Source organism: Musca domestica, unplaced genomic scaffold, assembly GCF_030504385.1.
Source record: "Musca domestica strain aabys unplaced genomic scaffold, Musca_domestica.polishedcontigs.V.1.1 17, whole genome shotgun sequence".
Lineage (NCBI taxonomy): Eukaryota > Metazoa > Arthropoda > Insecta > Diptera > Muscidae > Musca > Musca domestica.
Window position 1 is genome coordinate 6,406,202 of NW_026712230.1, and position 21,952 is coordinate 6,428,153.

The 21,952-nt window shown below is 34.6% G+C and overlaps 1 protein-coding gene across 1 annotated transcript; it reads left to right on the forward strand.

The window, feature by feature from the left end:
* The first annotated feature begins 6,602 nt into the window (after nt 1-6,602).
* Nucleotides 6,603-7,341, forward strand: LOC131801733 (endocuticle structural glycoprotein SgAbd-1-like). Its single transcript, XM_059120675.1, has 3 exons — nt 6,603-6,649; nt 6,710-7,133; nt 7,208-7,341. Exons 1-3 carry the CDS (start codon nt 6,647-6,649, stop codon nt 7,279-7,281), a joined length of 501 nt encoding a protein of 166 aa, XP_058976658.1. The 5' UTR covers nt 6,603-6,646; the 3' UTR covers nt 7,282-7,341.
* Nucleotides 7,342-21,952: the final 14,611 nt, after the last annotated feature.

Below are 21,952 nucleotides of genomic sequence, written 5' to 3' on the forward strand. Positions count from 1 at the left end.
CCTAATTTGTCTAAAATATTATCTATATTAGGTATTGGGAATTTATCATCTATTGTAATTTCGTTCAATTTGCGATAATCAACTACTAACCGAAATTTCTTTTCTCCAGAAAAGTCCTCTTTCTTTGGCACTATCCATAAAGGACTATTATAGGGTGAATTACTTTCAGTTATAATTCCCTGTTTCAGCATATCTTCTATTTGATTTAAAATTTCTTTTTCATAAATATGAGGATAACGGTACATTTTAGTATAAATAGGTTTATCTGTTGTCGTTTTTATTTCATGTTGAATAACATTAGTATTTTCTAGTATTTGGCCTTCAGTGTAAATTAAATCGCTAAAAGAGTCCAAAGTTCTTTCTAAAGCTCTTGTTTCCTCGTCATTCAGACCAGAAAACAAGTGTTTCATTACCTTTTCATCGACATTAAGATGTTCTAATTGAAATATTTCTTCTGATTCGTATGGACAGTTTTTAAAAAATGGCACAGTTTTCCCATTAATAATCAATATATCGTTTTCCAAGTCTATTTTTGCTCCTAGTGGTTGTAAAATATTTTGTCCAAGAATAGCGTCAAAATGCCTATCGCCAAAATTTGTAAGTTTCCATGACATAGTTGCATTTTCTCCAAATTCTATGGGTAAATTAGTTATAATTTCATACAAAATGTCTGTTTTACTGTTTAATGATGAAAAATATATTCTTTCTTTTAAACGTTTCCTTTCATATTCTAACAATTTGTTTTCATTCAGTAGTGACGTTGTGGAACCTGTGTCAATTAAAGCTTTAATTGTGTTTTTTCCTATTGTAAGGATGATTATTGGAAGTGCCTTTTTGAGGCTGTTAAATGAAAATTTAAGTGATCTTCCCTTTTATTTTCACAATGAACTCCTGAATTAATGTGGTCGATCTCCATATCGTTACTTTTTTGATATTGGGTATTGTGTTGTGTGCTTTTTCTTTGCATACTGTTATTGTTATTATAATATGCATTTGGTAAATTTTGAAAGCTAAGATTTTGTTTGTTGTAATATGGATTATAATTATTGTAACTTGAATTGCTCATATATGAACCTGATGGTCTATTTTGTACTAGATTTCTATACTTCATTCCCCCTCTTGAAATTGTTGAATTTTGGGTATGTTGTGTTTGGTTTGTGTATTTTGGACTATGATTATTGTTAAATTGTGTTTGCACATTAATTCTAATTAGACCCTGTTCTTCAAGCAAATTATATGCATCTCTTAATTTTGATATGTTTCTATTAATAACAACGGAAGCCAAATTTACATCGATATTATTAATAAAAGTTCTCAAAATTATTTTCTCTGCATGTTCCGGACTAAACTCTATAGGTTTTTCAGAATCGTATTCATACTTTTCGTTGATCTTACATAAAATTGATAATAAATGTGTATAATAGCTCACAATACCGTTATTTTTTGCCCCAAATGCTTCTTGAAATAATTGGTGGAATGATTCTCTTACTCCAAAATTTTGTATTAAAGCCTTTTTCGTTTCATTCCATATCGGATTGGGTCCCAAAGATCTGATCACATGGAGGGCCTCTCCTTGTAGCTTATTAAGAATTATTCTATTGAATATGTAATTGCTTGCTTCAGCGTTGGATTCAATCAATGAAAGTACCGTATCAACTTCCCTTAAAAAGGATGAGAGTGCATAAGAATTGTCCCCTCTAAACTCACTAATTCGTTGTGCATCCTTCAGGACATCGTTCACTGAGAGAACTAGGGATAATTGGACGTTGTTGTTGCTTGTATTGATACCAGATTCCATAATACTTCTTGTAACTCCGGAATTAATTGATCTTTATTTGTCCACTAAAACTTGAGTTTTCAATGGAAGGTTCGTTTTTCTCGACTGCGCCAGTTATGTAAGATGTATTAATTAAATTATTTATTTCCAATAATTGTAGTTATTTTATCAAATAAAATAATATATTTTTTTATTTAAGAAAACGATTTCTTTTCTTTTCAAAATATAATACAAAATTGACAAAAATGAAAAAATTATTGTAACAAATAAAATTATGTAGTTATTGTTATTTCTAATATTTCAAAGTGTAAAATAAACAAGTAGTAAGAATAGAAATGAGATATAATTAAAAGATATTATATAAATATATACTACAATGATAAGGCTATCATTACTCGCGTGGCCGACCATGTAATATCCTACAACATTGTAATATATTGGAAATCCCCCCTAGGTCCAAACCCAATAAATTAGATTTTTTTTATTAATGTCATAAAATCCAGTACAAATGTTATCTTTGTTTTTTTTTTTTTTTTTTGACGGGTGCTTTTGCCCTGTATTTAAGCTCATTCAAAAGTTGTGGTCCATTTTACCTGTTAAATATAATCCCATGGTCGTGCAAAATGTTGGACTTCTGTCCTGTCATAAATCCTTAAAAATACAGGAACATTTTAATTTTTTGGTCCATTTGATAATCAAAAACAATAGATTTCAGTGCTGACTCTAATCCTACCCCATGTAAAATTTCTTGAGTATCGGACGATAATGCGATCAATTACATATAGATAGTACATTCACCACATAGTAGTAGGGTTATTATGTATTTTTACATTTGTTCGTAATGTGGAGAAGGACGCGAGACAGAGCCATAGTTACATTTGAGGATCTTCATAGAATTACTTTCTGAGTCGATTTATGCATGTCAGTCCGTACGTCTATCCATGTATTTTTGGGAACAAAATTCAGGTCGAATTATCCGATTGCCCAATGACGAATCCTATTGAAATTGCTGATAATCGGATCAGATTTAGATATAGCTCTCATATACAAATATCATCAATCGATTTCGGATTAATTGTGCACCAAATAGCCAATATCAGTCCAAATGACCTGAATTTTGGTACATCACACCGAATTCAGTCTAGAAGCAAGTATATCAAACATGGAGAAAATCGGTTCACGTATAGCTGTAGCTTCCGTATATTTGTTTCATCCGATTTGGGGTTTTAAGACCCTCACATGCGTAATCTGCACTCCCCAAGAATGATATTTAGTACCGGCCATCAGATATTGCTTGCAAATACCTCTGTCAAATTTTATCGAGATCGGTTCACATTAGAATATAGCTCCCATATATATCTTTATCCGATATCAGGTTTATTGTGCACCCAATAACTAATATCAGCCCAAATGGACGGAATTTTGGCAATTACGACTGAATTCATCTTAGAAAACAGTACTTCCGATTTGGGAAGTACTGTTTCACAGCAATTATTTTTGGTACCAGATATCAGATATAGGAAATAAGTGTATCAAAAGAAAGTTGTGTTAGTTACTACGCTTATAACTCAAGAACCGCTGTTCTGATTTTAAGGATTCAGACAAATTCGGAATTGTCTCTTGGCAGAAAAGGATAAACCAAAAAAAAAAAAAAAAAAAAATGCGTAAAAATGTGAACATTTTCATTTTGACTTTTAAAAAGTACAATAGTTATGTTTTATATTGCATGATTTTTTATATCCTACACCACAAGGTGGTCAGGCTATTATGTCTTTGTGCATTTGTTTGTAACAGGCAAAAGGAAACGAGATAGACCCATAGTTCCTTTTGATGATCTGCATAGAATCACATTCTGAGTCGATTTATGCATGTCCGTCCGTCCGTCTGTCCGTCTGTCCATGTATTTTTGTAAACAAAGTACATGTCGCATTTTTTGCCCTATCCAGATGAAATTTTGCACAAATCATTTGTTTGGCCCAAGGACGAACCCTATTGAAATTGGAGATAATCGGTCAAAATTTAGATATAGCTCCCATATTAATCTTCTTCCGATTTGCCTTTTATTTGCACCAAACGTGTAATATCAGTCGGAATAGTATGAAAATAAGTATGCCAAATTTGATCGAAATCGGTTCAGATATAGCTTTAGTTCCCATATATATTGTTCATCCGATTTATTGTATTTTTTACCCACAGCCGTAATATGCACTCCGTAACAACGATATTCAGGGAAATATATCAAATTCAGCTCAGAAATATTTTATCGAGATCGGTTCCGATTTGGATTTAGCTCCCACATATATCTTTATCCGATTTCAAATTAATTGTGCACCAAATGGGCAACACAAGTCCGAATTTAAAAAATACAAATGCTTCGGCATATTTAGTCCTTTGAACTTTAAATTATAATTATAATCATAGCGTGTATGATAGAATTCTCCCATAAAAACTTTTAATTGTTATGCGGAGCTCTTCTAAGTTAGCAAAGTGGTGTAGGGTATCATAAAGTCGGGCCGCCCGACTTTAAGACTTTCTTTATTGGTTTTCATTTTGACTTACTATTTTCGAATGTACATTTGTAGTGTTTTTTTTTTTTTTTTTGTTTTTGATTTGTTGTTTTGTTTTTGAAAATTAATATGATGTGTAGTCGTTTTACGGTAGTATAAAGCGACAATGGACAAAAATGCTATACAATACAAAGTAAAGAATTATTTCCACCATATAAAAGGAAGTTATGTTAATTACTACGCTTATAACGCAAGAACGGCTTAATGGACTTTGACAATTCATACAATTTCGGAATAGTATCTTGCCAAAAAAATATGTATATATATATGTATAACAATAATAATAATAAAAATTTCCCAATAAAAATGTGAATGGCGATCGCTCATGTCTAAAAGTGGCATTTAGCTTTCAATTCCAGAACCTACATCGAGCTTCAGCTGGAAGATGCGAACATACTTTAACATAAAAAATTGACCCACAAAGCGTTATGGGACTCATTTCAAAACATGCTTCTACCTTCTTCTTCTTTAGGCAACACTGGTTATGTACAGGGTGAGATGAAAAAACTGCAATCAAATTCAGACTGCTGTCATTCTTTGGTGAGAATTTTCCAGAAAAATAGTATTCGCGATGGTATTCAAGCGTGATAGTGAGATTTCTTTATATTTGGCTGGAAAACCACAAGTGGCTAACGTTAGAGCACTCCAGCATTTAAATGTGAATAAATCTTTTGTGTCTCGTATCATCGCTCGTGGATGGAAGAAAACAGCAACATCAGCAGAAATGGTTCGAAAAGTAAAGAAGCGACTTGATCGAAACCCGCGTCACAGTGGCCGAAAAATGGCTCGTGAGCTAAACATGTCGCAATATTCCATTCGGTAAATATTAGAAATTCCAAAAAGTGCAAGAACTTACATCGCAACAGAAAGAAAATAGATTCAAAAGAGCTAAAGAGTTGCTTCGCTTGGCCGAAAGTGGTGAACTGCCGAAGTTGGTTTTCTCCGATGAGAAAACATTCGTTGTCCAGCTGTTTGTAAACAAACAAAATGATTGTATTTACTTGCCAAAGAGGTCAGCTGAAAATGCGCACCTTCGGCTGGCCACCAGAACTCAAGCGCAGGCCATGGTGATGGTGTGGCCGCCATAACAGACGATGGTTGCTCTCCGCTCGTTTAAATCGACCGTTGCATCAGAATAAATGCCGAATATTATCACAAAAATATTCTGGAGGGTGTATTAAAGCCTTGGGTACGCAAACATTTTAGCCGCAGACCTTGGACATTCCAACAGGACTCAGAACCATCGCACTGTGCACGCGCCACCAAGAATGGTTACAAAATGAGGTTCCTCGCTTCATTTCCAGCGCATAATGGCTCCCAAAATCTCCGGATACCAATCTGTTGGACTATGGGGTCTGGAGTATTTTGGAAAGCAAGGTTGGCACTAAAAAATTCCAAAGTGCCGATCACCGCAAGCAAGCGCTTCCGGGAATGGGTCAAAATACCGCAGAGCAACATTCGGGCATCGTGTGACGGTTTCATTGGCCGTTTGAAGGCCATAATTCGTGCCAAAGGTGACCAATTCGAACAAATCTAAACTTATTCTAAAATTTGAAGCTTTTCCGACATTTTTTGTTTTCATTCAACAAAATTAAAAAAATGTAAAAATTATGGCGTTTGACTTTGTTGCAGTTTTTTTTTATCTCACCCGGTATGCCCCATTGGATTTCAAATTTAGGTATGATTTTTTCTATACACTTCTCCAACATAAACTTAAATTTGTTATGAGTAGTGTAGAGTATTATATAGACGGCTCCGCCCTTTTACTCCAAAAGATGGCTATTTATTCACTTTTATGACACAGAAACTTCGATGTTAATAAGAATGCAAAAACTGTGTTAACATCTTTTCATCATTGTCTTTGTATTTGAAATGCTTTTGAGTCAAAACGTTCTAATCTCAATGGCAATAAAATTCTGCCGACACACAATAAGAACAGGAACATATAAAGAGTGTTTGTCAGCCGCAGCGATTAAAATTCATAGAAACATGGAACGGAAATTAGATTTGCCAAAAAATGAATGGATGAATTCGAAATATTCATTAATACAAAAATAATAATAAGAATTTCAAAAGCAACATTTTCTGAGTCATTTTTTTTGGATACAACATTTTTTTATGGTTTATTTATACGAGGTATTTTGTCGGTCATGGAAGCTAGCAGCATATTTGAGGATTATTTTCGGGATGGCATTTTTTGAGAGATTGACTATAAATTGTTAAGTGGCTTTGAAAAGTGTTACAGTTTTCAGATAACACTCATCCCGACAGATACAAAGGAAGGTTATCACCAAAATCGATAATGGTATTTTGCCACTAATAACAGATAAAGAAAACAAAATTCTTAAATGTATTGTATTTGCAGAGATTCTTTGTCGCTTTCTTGAGCTTTGCTGCTGTGTGTATTATAGTCTCAGCCCGTCTCCTCGATAACCACGGACAGTATTATCATGGCCAGTACTATGATGGTCGATATTACAAAAACCGTGATTTTTACAATCAACGCCGTTACTATGACAATTTGTTGAAACCCTACCGGGCCGATGTGGTTGCTAGGGAGTCACGCATTGTTGAACAGAAAGTGGAACCCGCCGTTGATGGCAACTTTGCCTATCAATTCGACACCGAAAATGGCATTCATGCTGAAGCTCGCGGTACCAGTGTAAATATTGGCGCCGAGGAACCAGCCCAGAAAATTGAAGGTTCATTTGCCTACATTACTCCAGAAGGTCTTCGGGTGGGAGTTCGTTATGTTGCCGATGAAGCTGGTTATCGTCCAGTCTATACTTGTAAGTAAAAAAATACTTGTTTTTTAATAATTTTAATATTAAATAATATATATTAATTTTTATTTTACTTTCAGTTGATGGATTTGAAGCTGTTCAACATGCCAATTCCCAACCAGCTGCCAATGTTGAAATTACCAAAATCCATTAAATATATATTCCAAAAACTCTTGACAATTTTTAAAGTTATTTCTCATAATTAAGACACATGGGCAAACAAATAATAAACAATATCATCCTAGTACTAAAATTGTTTATATACTACGTTTTTTTCATTGCGATTAGCCCGAAAATTATGTACCACATAGAAATAGATAAAAAAAACTGCAGCAAATCAAACACCATAATTTTTACATTTTTTTTTATTTTATTGAATGAAAGCAAAAAATGTAGGAAATAGCCTCAAATTTTAGAATAAGTTTAGATTTGTTCCGAATTGGTCACCCTTGGCACGAATTATGGCCTTCAAACGGCCAATGAAACCGTCACACGATGCCAGAATGTTGCTTTGCGGTATTTTGACCCATTCCCGGCGAAGCGCTTGCTTGCGGTGATCGACACTTTGGTATTTTTTGTGCCAACCTTGCTTTCCAAAATACTCCAGACACAATAGTCCAACGGATTGGTATCCGGACATTTTGGTGGCCATTGTGCGCTGGAAATGAAGCGCAGAACCTAATTTTTTAACAACTCTTGGGTGGCGAGTGCGATGGTCCTGAGTCCTATTGGAATGTCCAAGGTCTGCGGCCAAAATGTTTGCGTGCCCAAGGCTTTAATACACCCTCCACAATATTTTCGCGATAATATTCGGCATTTATTCTGATGCAACGGTCGATTAATACAAGCGGAGAGCGACCATCGGCTGTTATGGCGGCCCACACCATCACCATGGCCGGCGCTTGAGTTCTGGTGGCCAACCGAAGGTGCAGATTTTCAGCTGACCTCTTTGGCAAGTAAACACGACTATTTTGTTTATTTACAAACTGCTGGGCAACGAATGTTTTCTCGAATGCGAATCAACTCCTTAGCTCTTTTGAGTCTATTTTCTTTCAGTTGTGGAGTATGTTCTTGCACTTTTTGGAATTTCAATGGCTTTACCCCGACCTAATTTTTCAATATTTGCCGAATGGAATATTGCGATATGTTCAGCTCACGAGCCATTTTTTCGGCCACTGCTACGCGGGTTTGGATCAAGTCGCTTCTTTACTTTTCGAACCATGTCTACTGATGTTGCTGTTTTCTTCCGACCACTTCCTTGACGTCGGGCTACGCTACCAGTATCACGGTAACGAGCAATGGTACGAGACACAAAAGATTTATTCACATTTAAATGCTGGAGTGCTCTAAAGATAGCCACTTGTGGTTTTCCAGTCAAATATAAAGAAATCACACTATCACGCTTGAATTCCATCACGAATAACTTTTTTTCTGGAAAATTCTCACCAAAATGCTTTTGTACGCTTGTAAAGAATATAATGAGCTGTCACTGGAATAATTTTAACAGCTGTCGGACGAGTGACTTAGAAATGACAGCAGTTTGAAGTTGGTTACAATTTTTTAATCTCACTCTGTATATATTGATCTTTCTCTTTGAGCTGAGCCGATAAAGCTATGTATGTCCGTCCATCTGGCTGTCCAAATTTTAATCACGCTACAAGTTGCTATCATGGCCCGATACTCACGAAATGGAGGTGGGGTTTGGGTCAGATTTGTTTTTAGGAGATGATCGCAAAATATATAGGGGTTACCGGGTGAATTATAACTTAACTTTTAACATTGAACCTTGAATATTTTTAATTCCAGCGAAATGACAGTTACACGAAAAGATCAGTTCTGACCATTATATTAATCTTGATATGAGAAATATCGCAAACATAGCAAAATATATACAATCTCATATATCAAAGATGGGGATGTTAGTTAGGCCGCTTATTACTCAATACCAGGTGGACGGATTGACAAAAATAGCCAAATATCAGAGATAAGGGAAATCATATAGAGAATCTAAATTTTTAAACATTGTTGTGAATATCCATTGACACGACATAGCGCATATGCCATGCAAATGCTATTCTTTTCGAAAAAAATCAAATTTGGTATTTGATGTGATATGAACATCTGCTTCGTAAAATACTGATGGTTTTTAGAGATCGCATGTTTTTGAAAAATATTGGTTCCAGATCTAGGAGGATTATACGAAAAGAGGAGCAATTAGTTTCAACGTTTGCTTTTGTCATATAATAGACATGGGCGTGTTTCGTAGGAGAATCTTCATTCAAATCTAAATGGGTTCAGATCTACAGAAACTTTATTGAACTAATTTATATATTACTAAATATAATTATCAGGGATTCCTGGATGTTTGAAATAATTTGCAGTGGGTAAATCGTAGGTAGGTTACAAAAACCATGGATACAACATGGCACTGTTTTTTTTATCACAATTTAAAAAAAATTAATATCTCTGTTTCTTTCCCTTTGATTTTATTTATTAAATTTTTTTAACTTTTCTCTTTAAAGTACAGTTCTACATTGAGTTGTATGACAACTAATATTATTTGTAAATTTATTTAATTTTTTCACCACGATAAAATACATGAATCGCCTGAAAGTATGTTGTAAATTTAGGTGTTAGCAGAACTCACCATAATATGACAAGATGTTTGGGTTTAAACGATGGTCAGACGTTAAAAGTTTCATTTGAATGTATTATGAGAAATTGCTCTCAAAGTAAAGATAGAGACCGTTTCTGTTTGCCGAAAAACTAGAATACTTAAGTAAACACCAATTATATTTATATTTTTATACCCTACAACACTATGAGTTGCTGGTAATATAAGTTTGATTGGGCAAAATATTATGTAACACCTCGAAATATTGGTTTCCCACATAGGAAAGTATATATGGATCCTCCTATCTCGCCGAGCTGAGTCGATCTAGCTATGTATATCCGGCTGTCCATGTTAATTTTTAATCACGCTACAGGTCGCATTTTTGGCCTGATTCTCACGAAATTGAAAATGGTGGTGGGGTTTGGGTCACCTTTTAGAGGTGATCGAATAATATTTAGGGGTTGAAATGGAGAAACCTTTCATTTTGATGGTCATCGGGTAATATTTAGTGGGTGAAATAGACCGTAACATTTGTGTTAAATAAAAGTCAAATTTTTCATTAAATCGCTAACCTTTTTAATCCCTGTGAAATCACAAAGAGACGAAAAAGTCAATTCTGACCGTTACGCAGATGCCGATACTAAATATATCGAATACATATAGCGAAATATATACAAAGGATGGGGATGTTAGCTAGAATGCTTATATCTCAAGAATGGCTGGAGCGATTTTAACCAATTTTGTCAATTTAGAATGCCCTCTTGGCATAAAAGAATATAATCCAATTCGCTTATATAGATATTGCAATATTTTGTGATTTTTTTTTTATTTTTTCATATTTTTTATCGAATGCGATTTTTTCAATTTGACTTATAATATTGAAGTGTATATTTTGTAATATTTTTTCACCTTACTACACAGGTTGGGGTTATTATATACAGATTGCAATTATTGGCCGATACTCACGAAAATGTTTATAAGGGTTGGGTTGGGCTCAAAAGGGCAATATATTTAGGGCTTGAAATGGACCAACAACTAAAAATGTTCCTGATTTTGCAGCCGTTATAAACGTCACAAATAGAAACCAGAGTATCCGAAATCTCGCATGAGGTTAGAGTTCACGACAGCGGGTAGAATGGACCACTACTTTTGTGTGAAAAAATACCAACATTACTTACAGGCGATATCCGAAATACACAAAAGGCGAACTTCTGGCTTTTTTATGCTGATTAGTAGCCAAATATCGTAGACAAGCAAATCGTATAGATGAACTTGAATTTGGAAATACAGAGGGGCATCTTGCTTTGGAGATGATCGCAAAATATTTAGGGGTTCAAAAGAACCAAAAACAGAAACAATTTCCTGATCACACAATTGAAGGCAATCGACACGCTTAAGAAGAGAGTTAAGGACTGGGAAGAAGTCTAGCATATTGGATGGCCATTGGACTATATTTAGCTATAAAATGGACCGCAGCAACTAACAGCACGGCGGAGTGCATATAAATATTGGGCAAAAGTCCCCGGTTAAAAGGGGGCTTCTAACATATTGTAGTGTTGTAGGGTATTACATGGTCGTCCCCGCGCGACCATAGCCTTTGCTTACTTGTTTTTTTTTTTTTAATTCATGATATAAATTCAAAGGAAATAAATTCAAATCGTAATAATTCATCTTGGACTTTGACTTGTACAAATGTTTTCATGAAAGTATATTGAGTCAATCTTTTAATTGAAATTAGTAAGAAATTGTTCTGAAAACGTATATATATCCAAAGCAAATATACATTCGGGTTGGCAATTGTTGAAAAGAAATGTATGTCAAGTCAAGAGTATTACTTCTATAGTGTGGTTTAAATTAGAAATAAGAAAGAAGATAGAGAAGTTATATTTAAATCTGACTCGATTTCAACCAAAATTGAGGGAAATATTGCATGGCTGTGTTCTCTCATGCCGATTGCCATTGCCTTTAGAGAAGTAAATTTTTCCGACAAATTTGCTGAGTCGCAACGGAACTGAGTCGAAAAAATTACTCTATTTGAACATTTTGTAACTACGTTCCTCCACCATTTATACCCTACAACACTATGTGTTAGGGTATTATAAGTTTGATTGGGCCAAAAATTATGTAACACCTCGTAATATTGGTTTCCCACATAAGAAAGTATATATGGATCTTCCTAGCTCGCCGAGCTGAGTCGATCTAGCTATGTATGTCCGTCCGTCTGTCCGTCTGTCCATGTTAATTTGTAATCACTCTACAGGTCGCAATTATGGCCCGATCTTCAAATTTAGAATGTAGGTGGGGTTAAGGTCAGAATAGAACCCTATTTCTTTTGGAGATGAACGCATAATATTTAGGGGTTGAAATGGACCAAAAACTGAAAAATTTCGTGGTTTTGCAGTTGCTCTACAGGTCACAATCATAGACCAATCGAAGCGAAAGTTAGCATGGGGCTGGAGCTTTGGGCTGGGCAGAAGCCTTCCAATTTTGATGGTCATCGGGTAATATTTAGTGGTTGAAATAGACCATAGCATTTGTGATAAATAAAAGTCAAATTTTCCATTAAACCGCGAATATTTTTAATGCCGGCGAAATCACAAATAGAGGAACAGGTCAATTCTGACCGTTACGAAGATGCCGATAGTAAAAATATCGGTTATATATAGCGAAATATATACAATGTATATATACAAAGGAAGGGGATGTTCGTTAGAATGCTTATATCTCCAGAATGGCTGGAGCGATTTTTACCAATTTTGTCAATTTAGATTGCCCTTTTAGTATAAAATCTAAAAAAACCGCATAAAAAGATGATAATGATGATGTTCATATAGATTTTTTAGTATTTGTGACATTTTTTTATTTTTTCATTTTTTTTATCGCATGCGATTTTTTCAATTTGACTTATAATATTGAAGGGTATATTTTGTAATATTTTTTCACTTTATAACACAGGTTGGGGTTATTATTTATATACAGATTGCAATTATCGTTCGATCCCCACGAAATTTTTCACGAAGGTAGAGTTAGGCTCAGAAGGGCTAAGCCTATTGTTTTCACAGATGTCCGCAATATATTTAGGGGTTGAAATGAACCAACAAGGAAAAATGTTCCTGTTTTTGCAGCCGAAATAGAAACCAAAGGACACTAAATCCCGCATGAAGTTAGAGTTTAGGACAGCGGGTAGAATGGACCACTACTTTTGTGTGAAAAAATACCAAATGAACCAAAAACAGAAAAGTATTCCTGATCACACAATTGAAGCCAATCGACACGCCTGAGAAGAGAGTTAAGGACAGGGAAAAGTCCTAGCATTTTAGATGACAATTAGATTATATTTAGCTGTAAATTGACCACAACAACTAACAGCACGACGGAGTGCGCAAATATTGGGAATATGTCCCTGGTCAAAAAGCTAAGGGTAAAATGTTGGCAGTGTTCTATGACATAATTTCAAAAGAGAAATCTTCCAAAATAGATTTGTACATAAGGGGGCTTCCAATATATTTTAGTGTTGTAGGGTATCACATGGTCGGCCCCGCACGACTATAGCCTTTGCCTACTTGTTTATATTAAGTTTGGCATTCCATTTGTAGCTCCTCGAAATGAGCATTTCAGATGGGATTATGAAGTGGGTAGATAAAATTTTACTCAGATGAATTGTACGAATGTGATATAAAAAATGGCTCACACGGGTCCAAGTTTTGGCATAGCCCCCATTTAACTGTACCGGCCGATTTAAGGTATTTTTTGGAGTCTAGCCACGATATAACTGTAACTCCACATACTCAAACTTTGTATTTTGATTTCGTAATGACTTTTACCTCCTATGATGAAACATTATTGGGTCACCTCTCGTATAGCCCACATAAAGCAGTACTTTCCCATTTTCTGTATTTTGATTATTGTTCAACGGTATTTTTTCAAATTTGGTATATTGATCTACATATTTTCCAACGGAATTATCTCTAAACTGCAATAGGCTCCTCTTCTTTTTCCGGTGGATGGTTGGCTATTCAGGTCCACGTTTTCGTATAGGCCCCATATAACTCTACCACCCGATATTCGATATTTTAATAATTTAAACGGATTTTTATCAAACAATTTTTTTTGTTAATTTAGCAATTTTTTTACATATCGAAGATATGTTTCTTAATGGTTAAATTTTCTTTCGAAATTAAGGAGAAGTAAACACATATGGGCAATTTGTTTGACAAAAATACAATCAACTCGCATGAAACTCTGCGTAGCCCTTAATCCTTCAAGGTTCCAGGATTCGAAAGTTGTCTGTAGTTGAAATACTTTCCAAAAATATGAAGTTTTATAACACCAATGTGTAAGAACATTCCAACAATTGTAAGTTTGTCCAAATGTTTGAATTTATATGTAAATTACTGCGACGTTTCAATCGAAGATAATGTAATGGTTTTCAATTTAACTCCAACTTTACAAATACAGGAGATATTACTATTTGTGGGTAAACTATAAAAAAAAATACCTCCAAGAATTGTTTCACAATTTGGAAATTTTCCATTTTCCCGCAGTCCTCATGCACTTTATTTATACGCTTTATATCTATAAATAAATCTATAGGGTTATATATAAATATTTTTTTTCATCTATTCAAAAATTGCTCGATTTTGCAGTTCAAGTCTAGTCATATAAACGATTTGAAAGACGATCTTCTTTATAACTTTGACTCTCTTATTAAGACATTACACTTTAAGTTCATACAAAATCAGTTTAATTTTCAAGAATATATGTGGAGAGACGCGGGGTCATGTGTAAACCGATTAAGAAAGTGATTCTTTGAAGACCATCAATAGTAACTATGGATGTCACAAACAAATACCCAAAGTCATAATTCCCTGTACCATAGTGTGGTGTGGGTTATAAAAGTATAATGTGATAAACCAGTAATAAAGTTATGCTCAACACTGTTAAAATTCAAGCTTTTTAATTGTAGTCTTTAAATTTATGCCTGAAACTGTGCTACAAAATTGTCAGTTTTATGTTGTGCTTTAATTAAAAACAAAATTAAAGCTAACTCCTACAAAAGTGATAAATGTAACAAGTTAAAAGCAGTAAGTTCGACCGGGCCGAACTTTGAATGCCCTCCACCATTTGGAACGAATTTGGAAATTTTCAAAAAAAATAAAATCCTTAAAAAATTCTGTTAAAATTTTAAAAATACCCAATATAGCCGTTATATTGGGGTCTATACGACGTGGACCTACATAGGCATTGTTTGTCATAAGTGATTACCATATTCAAATTCGAAACTTGAAATAAACAGTGAATAATGTAGCTAAAATCATCAAAATATCGTATGTAGGGAGGTACCGTTATATCGAAGCTGTGCGAAGACCAGAACCAGCATAGACAATTTTCATTTACAGGCTGTAGCATCCGTCACGAACTTCAAATACGGCACTTCAAACTATTTTTTTTGGCTATTGTAACTTAAGTCGTCAAAATACCGAATATAGGGAGGCCTATACGGCCTATACGAAGAAATGGACCTGCATAGACAATTTTCTATCACAGATTATAGTTCCCATTACGAACTCTAAATAACTAATTTGAAACAATTTCGGTGAATAATGACGCTAAAATCATCAAAATACCGAATATCGGGAGGCACCGTTATATAGGGGCGATACGAAAACGTGTACCTGCACAGACAATTTTCTGTCATAGGCTGTAGTATCTATTACGAACTTCAAATACTAAATTTGAAACAATTCCGGTTAATAATGTAGCTAAAATCATCAAAATACCGAATATAGGGTGGTACCGTTATATTGGGCTATACGAAGACGAGACGAGACAGATAATTTTCTGTCTTAGGCTGTAGTATCCATTTCGAACTTCAAATACCAAATTTGAAACAATTCCGGTGAATAATGTCGCTAAAATCACCAAATATCGGGAGGTACCGTTATATGGCGGCTATATGAAAACGTGGACCAACATGGCCCATTTACGAGCTTAACCTGCCTACTGGAAAAATAAACATGTGTGCAAAAGTTTAGCCTTCTACCTTAATTCGTGCAAAAGATGCCGTGATTACAACAAACAGGCAGGCGGATAGCGCTAAATCGACTTAGAATTTTACGCTGATGGGTCTGACATGAGTATTTCGAGGAGTTACAAACGGAATGACAATGTTAATATACCCTCCACAGTATATTATATCTTATTTACTGCTAAGTTCAAAATAGTTCTTCCAGGGACATTGTACTAGAGCACATCAACAAAAGAGGATATAAAAAATTAGAATTTCAAACAGTCATTAATATTATACCAATGTTTGGTATTGAAAAATGTTATATATAGATTCACGTTTAGTTTATAGTGGTACCTTTTGATTTTCGGAATTTCAGCTTCAATTTCAAACTGATTCTGTTGAAATTTGATAAAAAAAGCAGTAAGTTCGGCCGGGTCGAACTTTGAATACCCTCCACCATTTGGAACTAATTAGAAAATTTTCAAAAAAAAACCATTAAAAATTCAGTTAAAATCTTTAAAATACCTAACATCGGAAGGTGCCTACATATGGGGGATATACGATATTGTATATAGACAAATCTATGTTTGGATTTCAGACAAATCCGTTGAAAAATGTGGCTAAACTCATCAAAATAGGGGGGTACCGTTATATGGGGGCTATACGATGTGGTAGACCTATATAGATAATTCTCTTCCAAGGGATAAAGTACTGACAATGAACTCCTCGTGTGAACGTTAAGACAATTCCATTAAAAAATGTGGCTGAAATCATCAAAATACCGAATGTCGGGGGGTACCGTTATATGGGGGACATACGATATCGTTGACCTATATAGACAATTCTTTCTCAGGGGATAAAATACTCACAAGGGACTTCTTGTGTTGAATTTCAGACAATTCCATTGAAAAATGTGGTTAACATCATCAAAATAGCGAATATCGGGGGTACCGTTAATTGGGGGGCTTGACCTGCCTGCAGACAAAAGAGAGATCTGTGCAAAATGTTAGCTTCCTATCTTAATTCGTTTAGACTGTAGCGTGATTATAACAGACGTACAGACGGACGGACAGGGCTTTGTTGGGTCTAAAATGATTATTTCGATGAGTTACAAACGGAATGACGAACTTAATATACCATACTCCATACTATGTATGTTGGAGGGAATAAAAACAAATATATAAATATTGAGCCAATTGATAATTTTTATACCCTCCGCCGTACTATCGAGGGTATATTTTTCCCTCAAAGTATACTACAACATCGCCTTAAAGTAACATAGGCTATAAAAATTTAGATTTTATATGTACTTTACTAGTGAACGATTACAGATACAGTCTACAAATTCCTAACGGAATTTGAAACAGAAATAAATTTGCCAAATTATGTTGAAATCGGTTCAGATTGGGATATGACTTTATTAAGAAACATTGATCCACAACGCCTTTGCAATGGTCTTAGTCTAAGAGTAAAACTTACTTACTACAAAACAATTCAATTGAGGATATGATTATTACGGAGAGGTATGTTGCTACCTCAAATTCTCTGATAGCAATAGAAATGCCACTCATCTTCACAATATTTCATTTTCCTGCACCTTTGGCATTTCTAGGAAATTAATAAATCCGAAGGATAAACCCATTTTCTAACCATACGCCATTTTAAACATTTTAAGTATCCTGGGGTTAGCTAACGCTGCAAATTTTTATTTTTTTTTTCAATACAAGTTTTTGTCGCTAAAAATACGCCATTTAAAATTATGCGGAATGTATTACACATTTTTGTTACTCGACATGACCCATAAAATATTTCCAATTTATGCCTTTATTTTAATGAGTAATTGCGGTGTACCCACTTGCACAAATTAAGCCATTTTATGACTTCAACCTGTTTACTTATAGCCGAATATTCTAATCACTCATTCAGTTTGGTACAATTAATTAAGAAAAAATCAATATTTTATTTGCATTGGAGCCAACTTGGTTCATGCGATGCAGTGAAGGTCAAATTGCAGGCGGGTACATGACCATCTACAATGTCAAACCTGTTGTCAGATAAATAAACAAAGGTCGAGAATTACGTTTCAACTTAAATGCAAATAACTTATTTATTTTCGATAAGACATACGCATTGTATTTCCTGTCTAATGACAACGAAAAAATTCAATGGAAAATATTTCGTGAAATTAAACAGCGAAACGCGTTGCATATTCGTGAGTGTGTGTGATTATAACTCTTTGACTTTCTTTTAATTGCAAATTTTAGATCAATGAGCTCAGCTCGAAAAAGCACCAAACAAATAAAATCATAAACATATGAAACAAGTAAGCAAAGGCTATAGTCGTGCGAGGACGACCATGTGATACCCTACAACACTACAATATGTAAAAAGCCCCGTTATGTCCAAATCCATTTTGGAAGATTTCGCTTTTGAAATTATGTCATAGAGTACAGCCCAGATATTAATTACCCTTAGCATTTTTACCAGGTACGTTTGCCCAATATTTACGAACTCCGTCGTGCTGTTAGTTCTTGTGTTCCATTTTACAGCTAAATATAATCCAATGGTCATCCAAAATGCTAGAATTCTTCCCTGTCCTTAACAGGCGTGTCGATTGGCTTCAATTGTGTGATCAGGAAAATTTTCAGTTCTTGGTCCATTTCAACCCCTAAAAATATTGCGGACATCTTTGAAAATAGGCGTAGCCCTTCTGAGCCTAGCCCTACCCTTGTGAAAATTTTCGTGAGGTTTGGACGATAATTGCAGACTGTATACAATAACCCCAACATGTTGTAAGATAAAAAAATATTACAAAATATACACTTCAATATGAAGTCAAATTGAAAAAATCGCATGAGATGAAAAATATGAAAAAATAAAAAAAATGTCACAAAATACTACAAAATCTGTTTTAACATCATTTTTGGCATCTTTTTATGCGATTTTTTTAGATTTTATTTGTTTATGCCAAGAGGGCATTCTTAAGTTATAAGCATTCTAGCTACCCCCTTCCCCTTCCTTTGCCTACATATTACGCTGTATATATCCGATATATTTACTATCGGCATCTACGTAACGGTCAGAATTGACCTGTTCGTCTATTTGTGATTTCGCCGGGATTAAAAAATATGCCCCGTTTAATAGAAAATTTGACTTTTAATTAACACAAATGTTATGGTCTATTTCACCCACTAAATATTACCTGATGACCATCAAAATTGCAAGAATTTTGCCCAGCCGTAAGCTCTAGCCCCATGTTAACTTCCACGTCGATTGGTCTATAATTGCGACCTGCAGAGCAACAGCAAAATCAGGAAAATTTGGGTCCGTTTCAACCCCGAAATATTATGCGATTATCTCCAAAAGCAATAGGTTTCTATTCTGACCATAACCACTCCTACATTCTAAATTTGGTGAAGATCGGGCCATAATTGCGACCTGTAGAGTGATTACAAACGGACGGATATACATAGCTAGATCGACTCAGCTCGGCGAGAAAGGAAGATCCATATATATATTTTTCTATGTAGGAAACTAATATTTCGAGGTGTTACATAATTTTTGGCCCAATCAAACTAATAATACCCCCAACACATAGTGTTGAAGGGTATAAAAAGACGTAAGTGTCGGCAGGTATTGATAAGACATGGGTATTCGTTTTCTTTTTAAGAGAAATCAAAGAGGCGAATATGCCAACGGCTCACAAACTAAAGGATAACCCGTCTACCCAAAATGTTTAAATGTTAAAATGTTGGTTTCTTTTACTGTACGGATGATATTCACATTTTCGAAAGGAATAAAATTACTATTCCCATTTCAGCAATGTGATTCATTTGTTAAATATATTTTAAAACTCACTTTAGACATCTCAAAAAGAAATCTCCGAAGGCATCGAATTTCTATTAATCAGTATCCAATTCTAATGTCACAATGTGTCACTAACATTAATATCAATTTGAACGAAACAGGTTATCTTTTGTGTTCGACTGCGTGTAAACATGTCCAGTAGCAATTGATTTTAATTTCATTCAATATTATCAAAATGGAATTCTGTTTTGAATTGAATATTTAATGCTGTGCTGTGGAACACATTGTTATGCTAATAAATGAGATATTTTGAAAGAAACAGAGGCTTATTTCACTTTTGTTTTGTTTCGATTTGATATAATCGCATTTTTTGGTTTTCGAAATGGTAAACATTACCATCGTTCTCCACTCATAAACAAACGTTGTTTTTATAAAAACAACAATAATGGGATTTTGCCTATGTAATTGTGTTTTCTGGAAAACCTTTCGCCCTGACAGGCAAAAGAAATGGAGGAATGAAGAAACACACTTACAAGGTACACATATTTTCATTGCTACAATAATAACAAAAACTGTACTCAAAAAAATATTTACAAAAATTAAACTCAATATTGTGGCAATAATCTTCTTATATCTATGAAAGAGGAAAATGTTTGTAGTTTTGATTGTTTGTTTGTAATTTATGGACTCGAAAACCGCTGAATAGATTTCCCTGAAAATTTCCATATATATTGCAACATCGCCTGAAAGTAACATAGGCTATATACATTTTTGAATTTCCACTTGGAACTGGAGATATAGCATCAGAATCGGAGGTACCTCCCAAAAATTTAGATTTTATATGCAAGATTTGGTACACAAGTAAATTTGCCGATTTCTTGCATTTGATGCGCCAAGCTTGCTATAAATGTTAAATTTCAATAAAGTTTGGAATGTTTGACGGAATTGGGTATAAAAATATTTATATAATTATATTGAAACCTGTTCAGATTTTATTGAGAAACATAAACCCACTACGATTTTGCAATGGTATTAGGCTAATAGTCAAAAAAATACACAACAATTTAATCGAGGCTACGATTATTACGGAGAATTATCTGGGTTCAATTGTATTGCTACCTTGAATCCCTCTAGTAGCCAGATATTTGCCATTTAACTTTAAACAAGTAAAAAAAACATTAAGTTCGGCCGGGCCGAACATTTAAAACCCTTCAACTTAGGGTAAAGGAAACATTAGAACCCATTGTGACCCACAAGTACCAATTTTTATATATATGCGTAAGAAAATGTGGCAAAAATCATCAAAATATCGAATGTCGGGAGGTACCGGTATATGGGGCTATACAAAAACGTGAACCTATACATACTATGTTACGGCAACGGAGCTAGAACCCATTAAGAAGAATTGTGGCAAAAATTATGAAAATACCGAATACCTGGAGGTACCGTTATATGGGACTATTACTAAACGTGGACCGATATATCTCATTTTCAATACCAACCATCTTAGACACAATACAAATAGTTCTGATAAATTTTGACGCTCTACGCCAAATAATGTGGGCTGTATGGTGATTTCAACAGACAGACAGACATACAGACAGACGACTTAGAATTTTATTCTGATTATATATATATATATACTTCAAGGGGAATATTTAGGGATGTTACAAACATAATGACGAATTTAATATGCCCTCCTTTCCAGGGAGGAGGGTATAAAAATATTAGTTTCCTGTTCGCTTGGCATTTGCTACGGCAATTAATAAATCTCAAGGACAGACTCTTCGTGTATGCGGACTAAATTTGACAAGTTCCTGATTTTCTCATGGTCAGCTATACGTGGCATACTCAGGTGAGGATAGACCGAGCGTTTTCTTGCTTACGCTCCTTAAGGGAAAACACACCAGGTCTTGTGTTTTTGTAAAAATAATGGGATGTGTAAAGTATAAAGAGAACCGGATGCTTATATCGGATATTATAATCATTTGGTTAATCAACATTTTGCCCCTTTGTGGGGAGGTACCAGAAAGAATGGTCGGATCTCTACCACCATTATAACATATCTTCTGTTAATAGTAATATTGAGATGTACCAAGTCTGAAGGGAATCGGATTTAATTTCGCGTTTTATGAGCTTCATGGGTATTCCAAATGTTGAACCTTTATGGAGAAGGTACCATAAGCAGTGGTCCAATATTTTCCAACTTCACACCAGGTCTTGTCTTAATAGAAATATTGGGTTGTTTAAAATTTAAAGAGAATTACACAATTCACGTTTATGATCGTTTGGGTTATTCAAAATTTTGACCCATTGCGGGGGATGTACTAAAAGGTCTGGACCGATTCTCAGATAGAAATATTGATATGTGTGAAATTTTAAGACAACCGAACC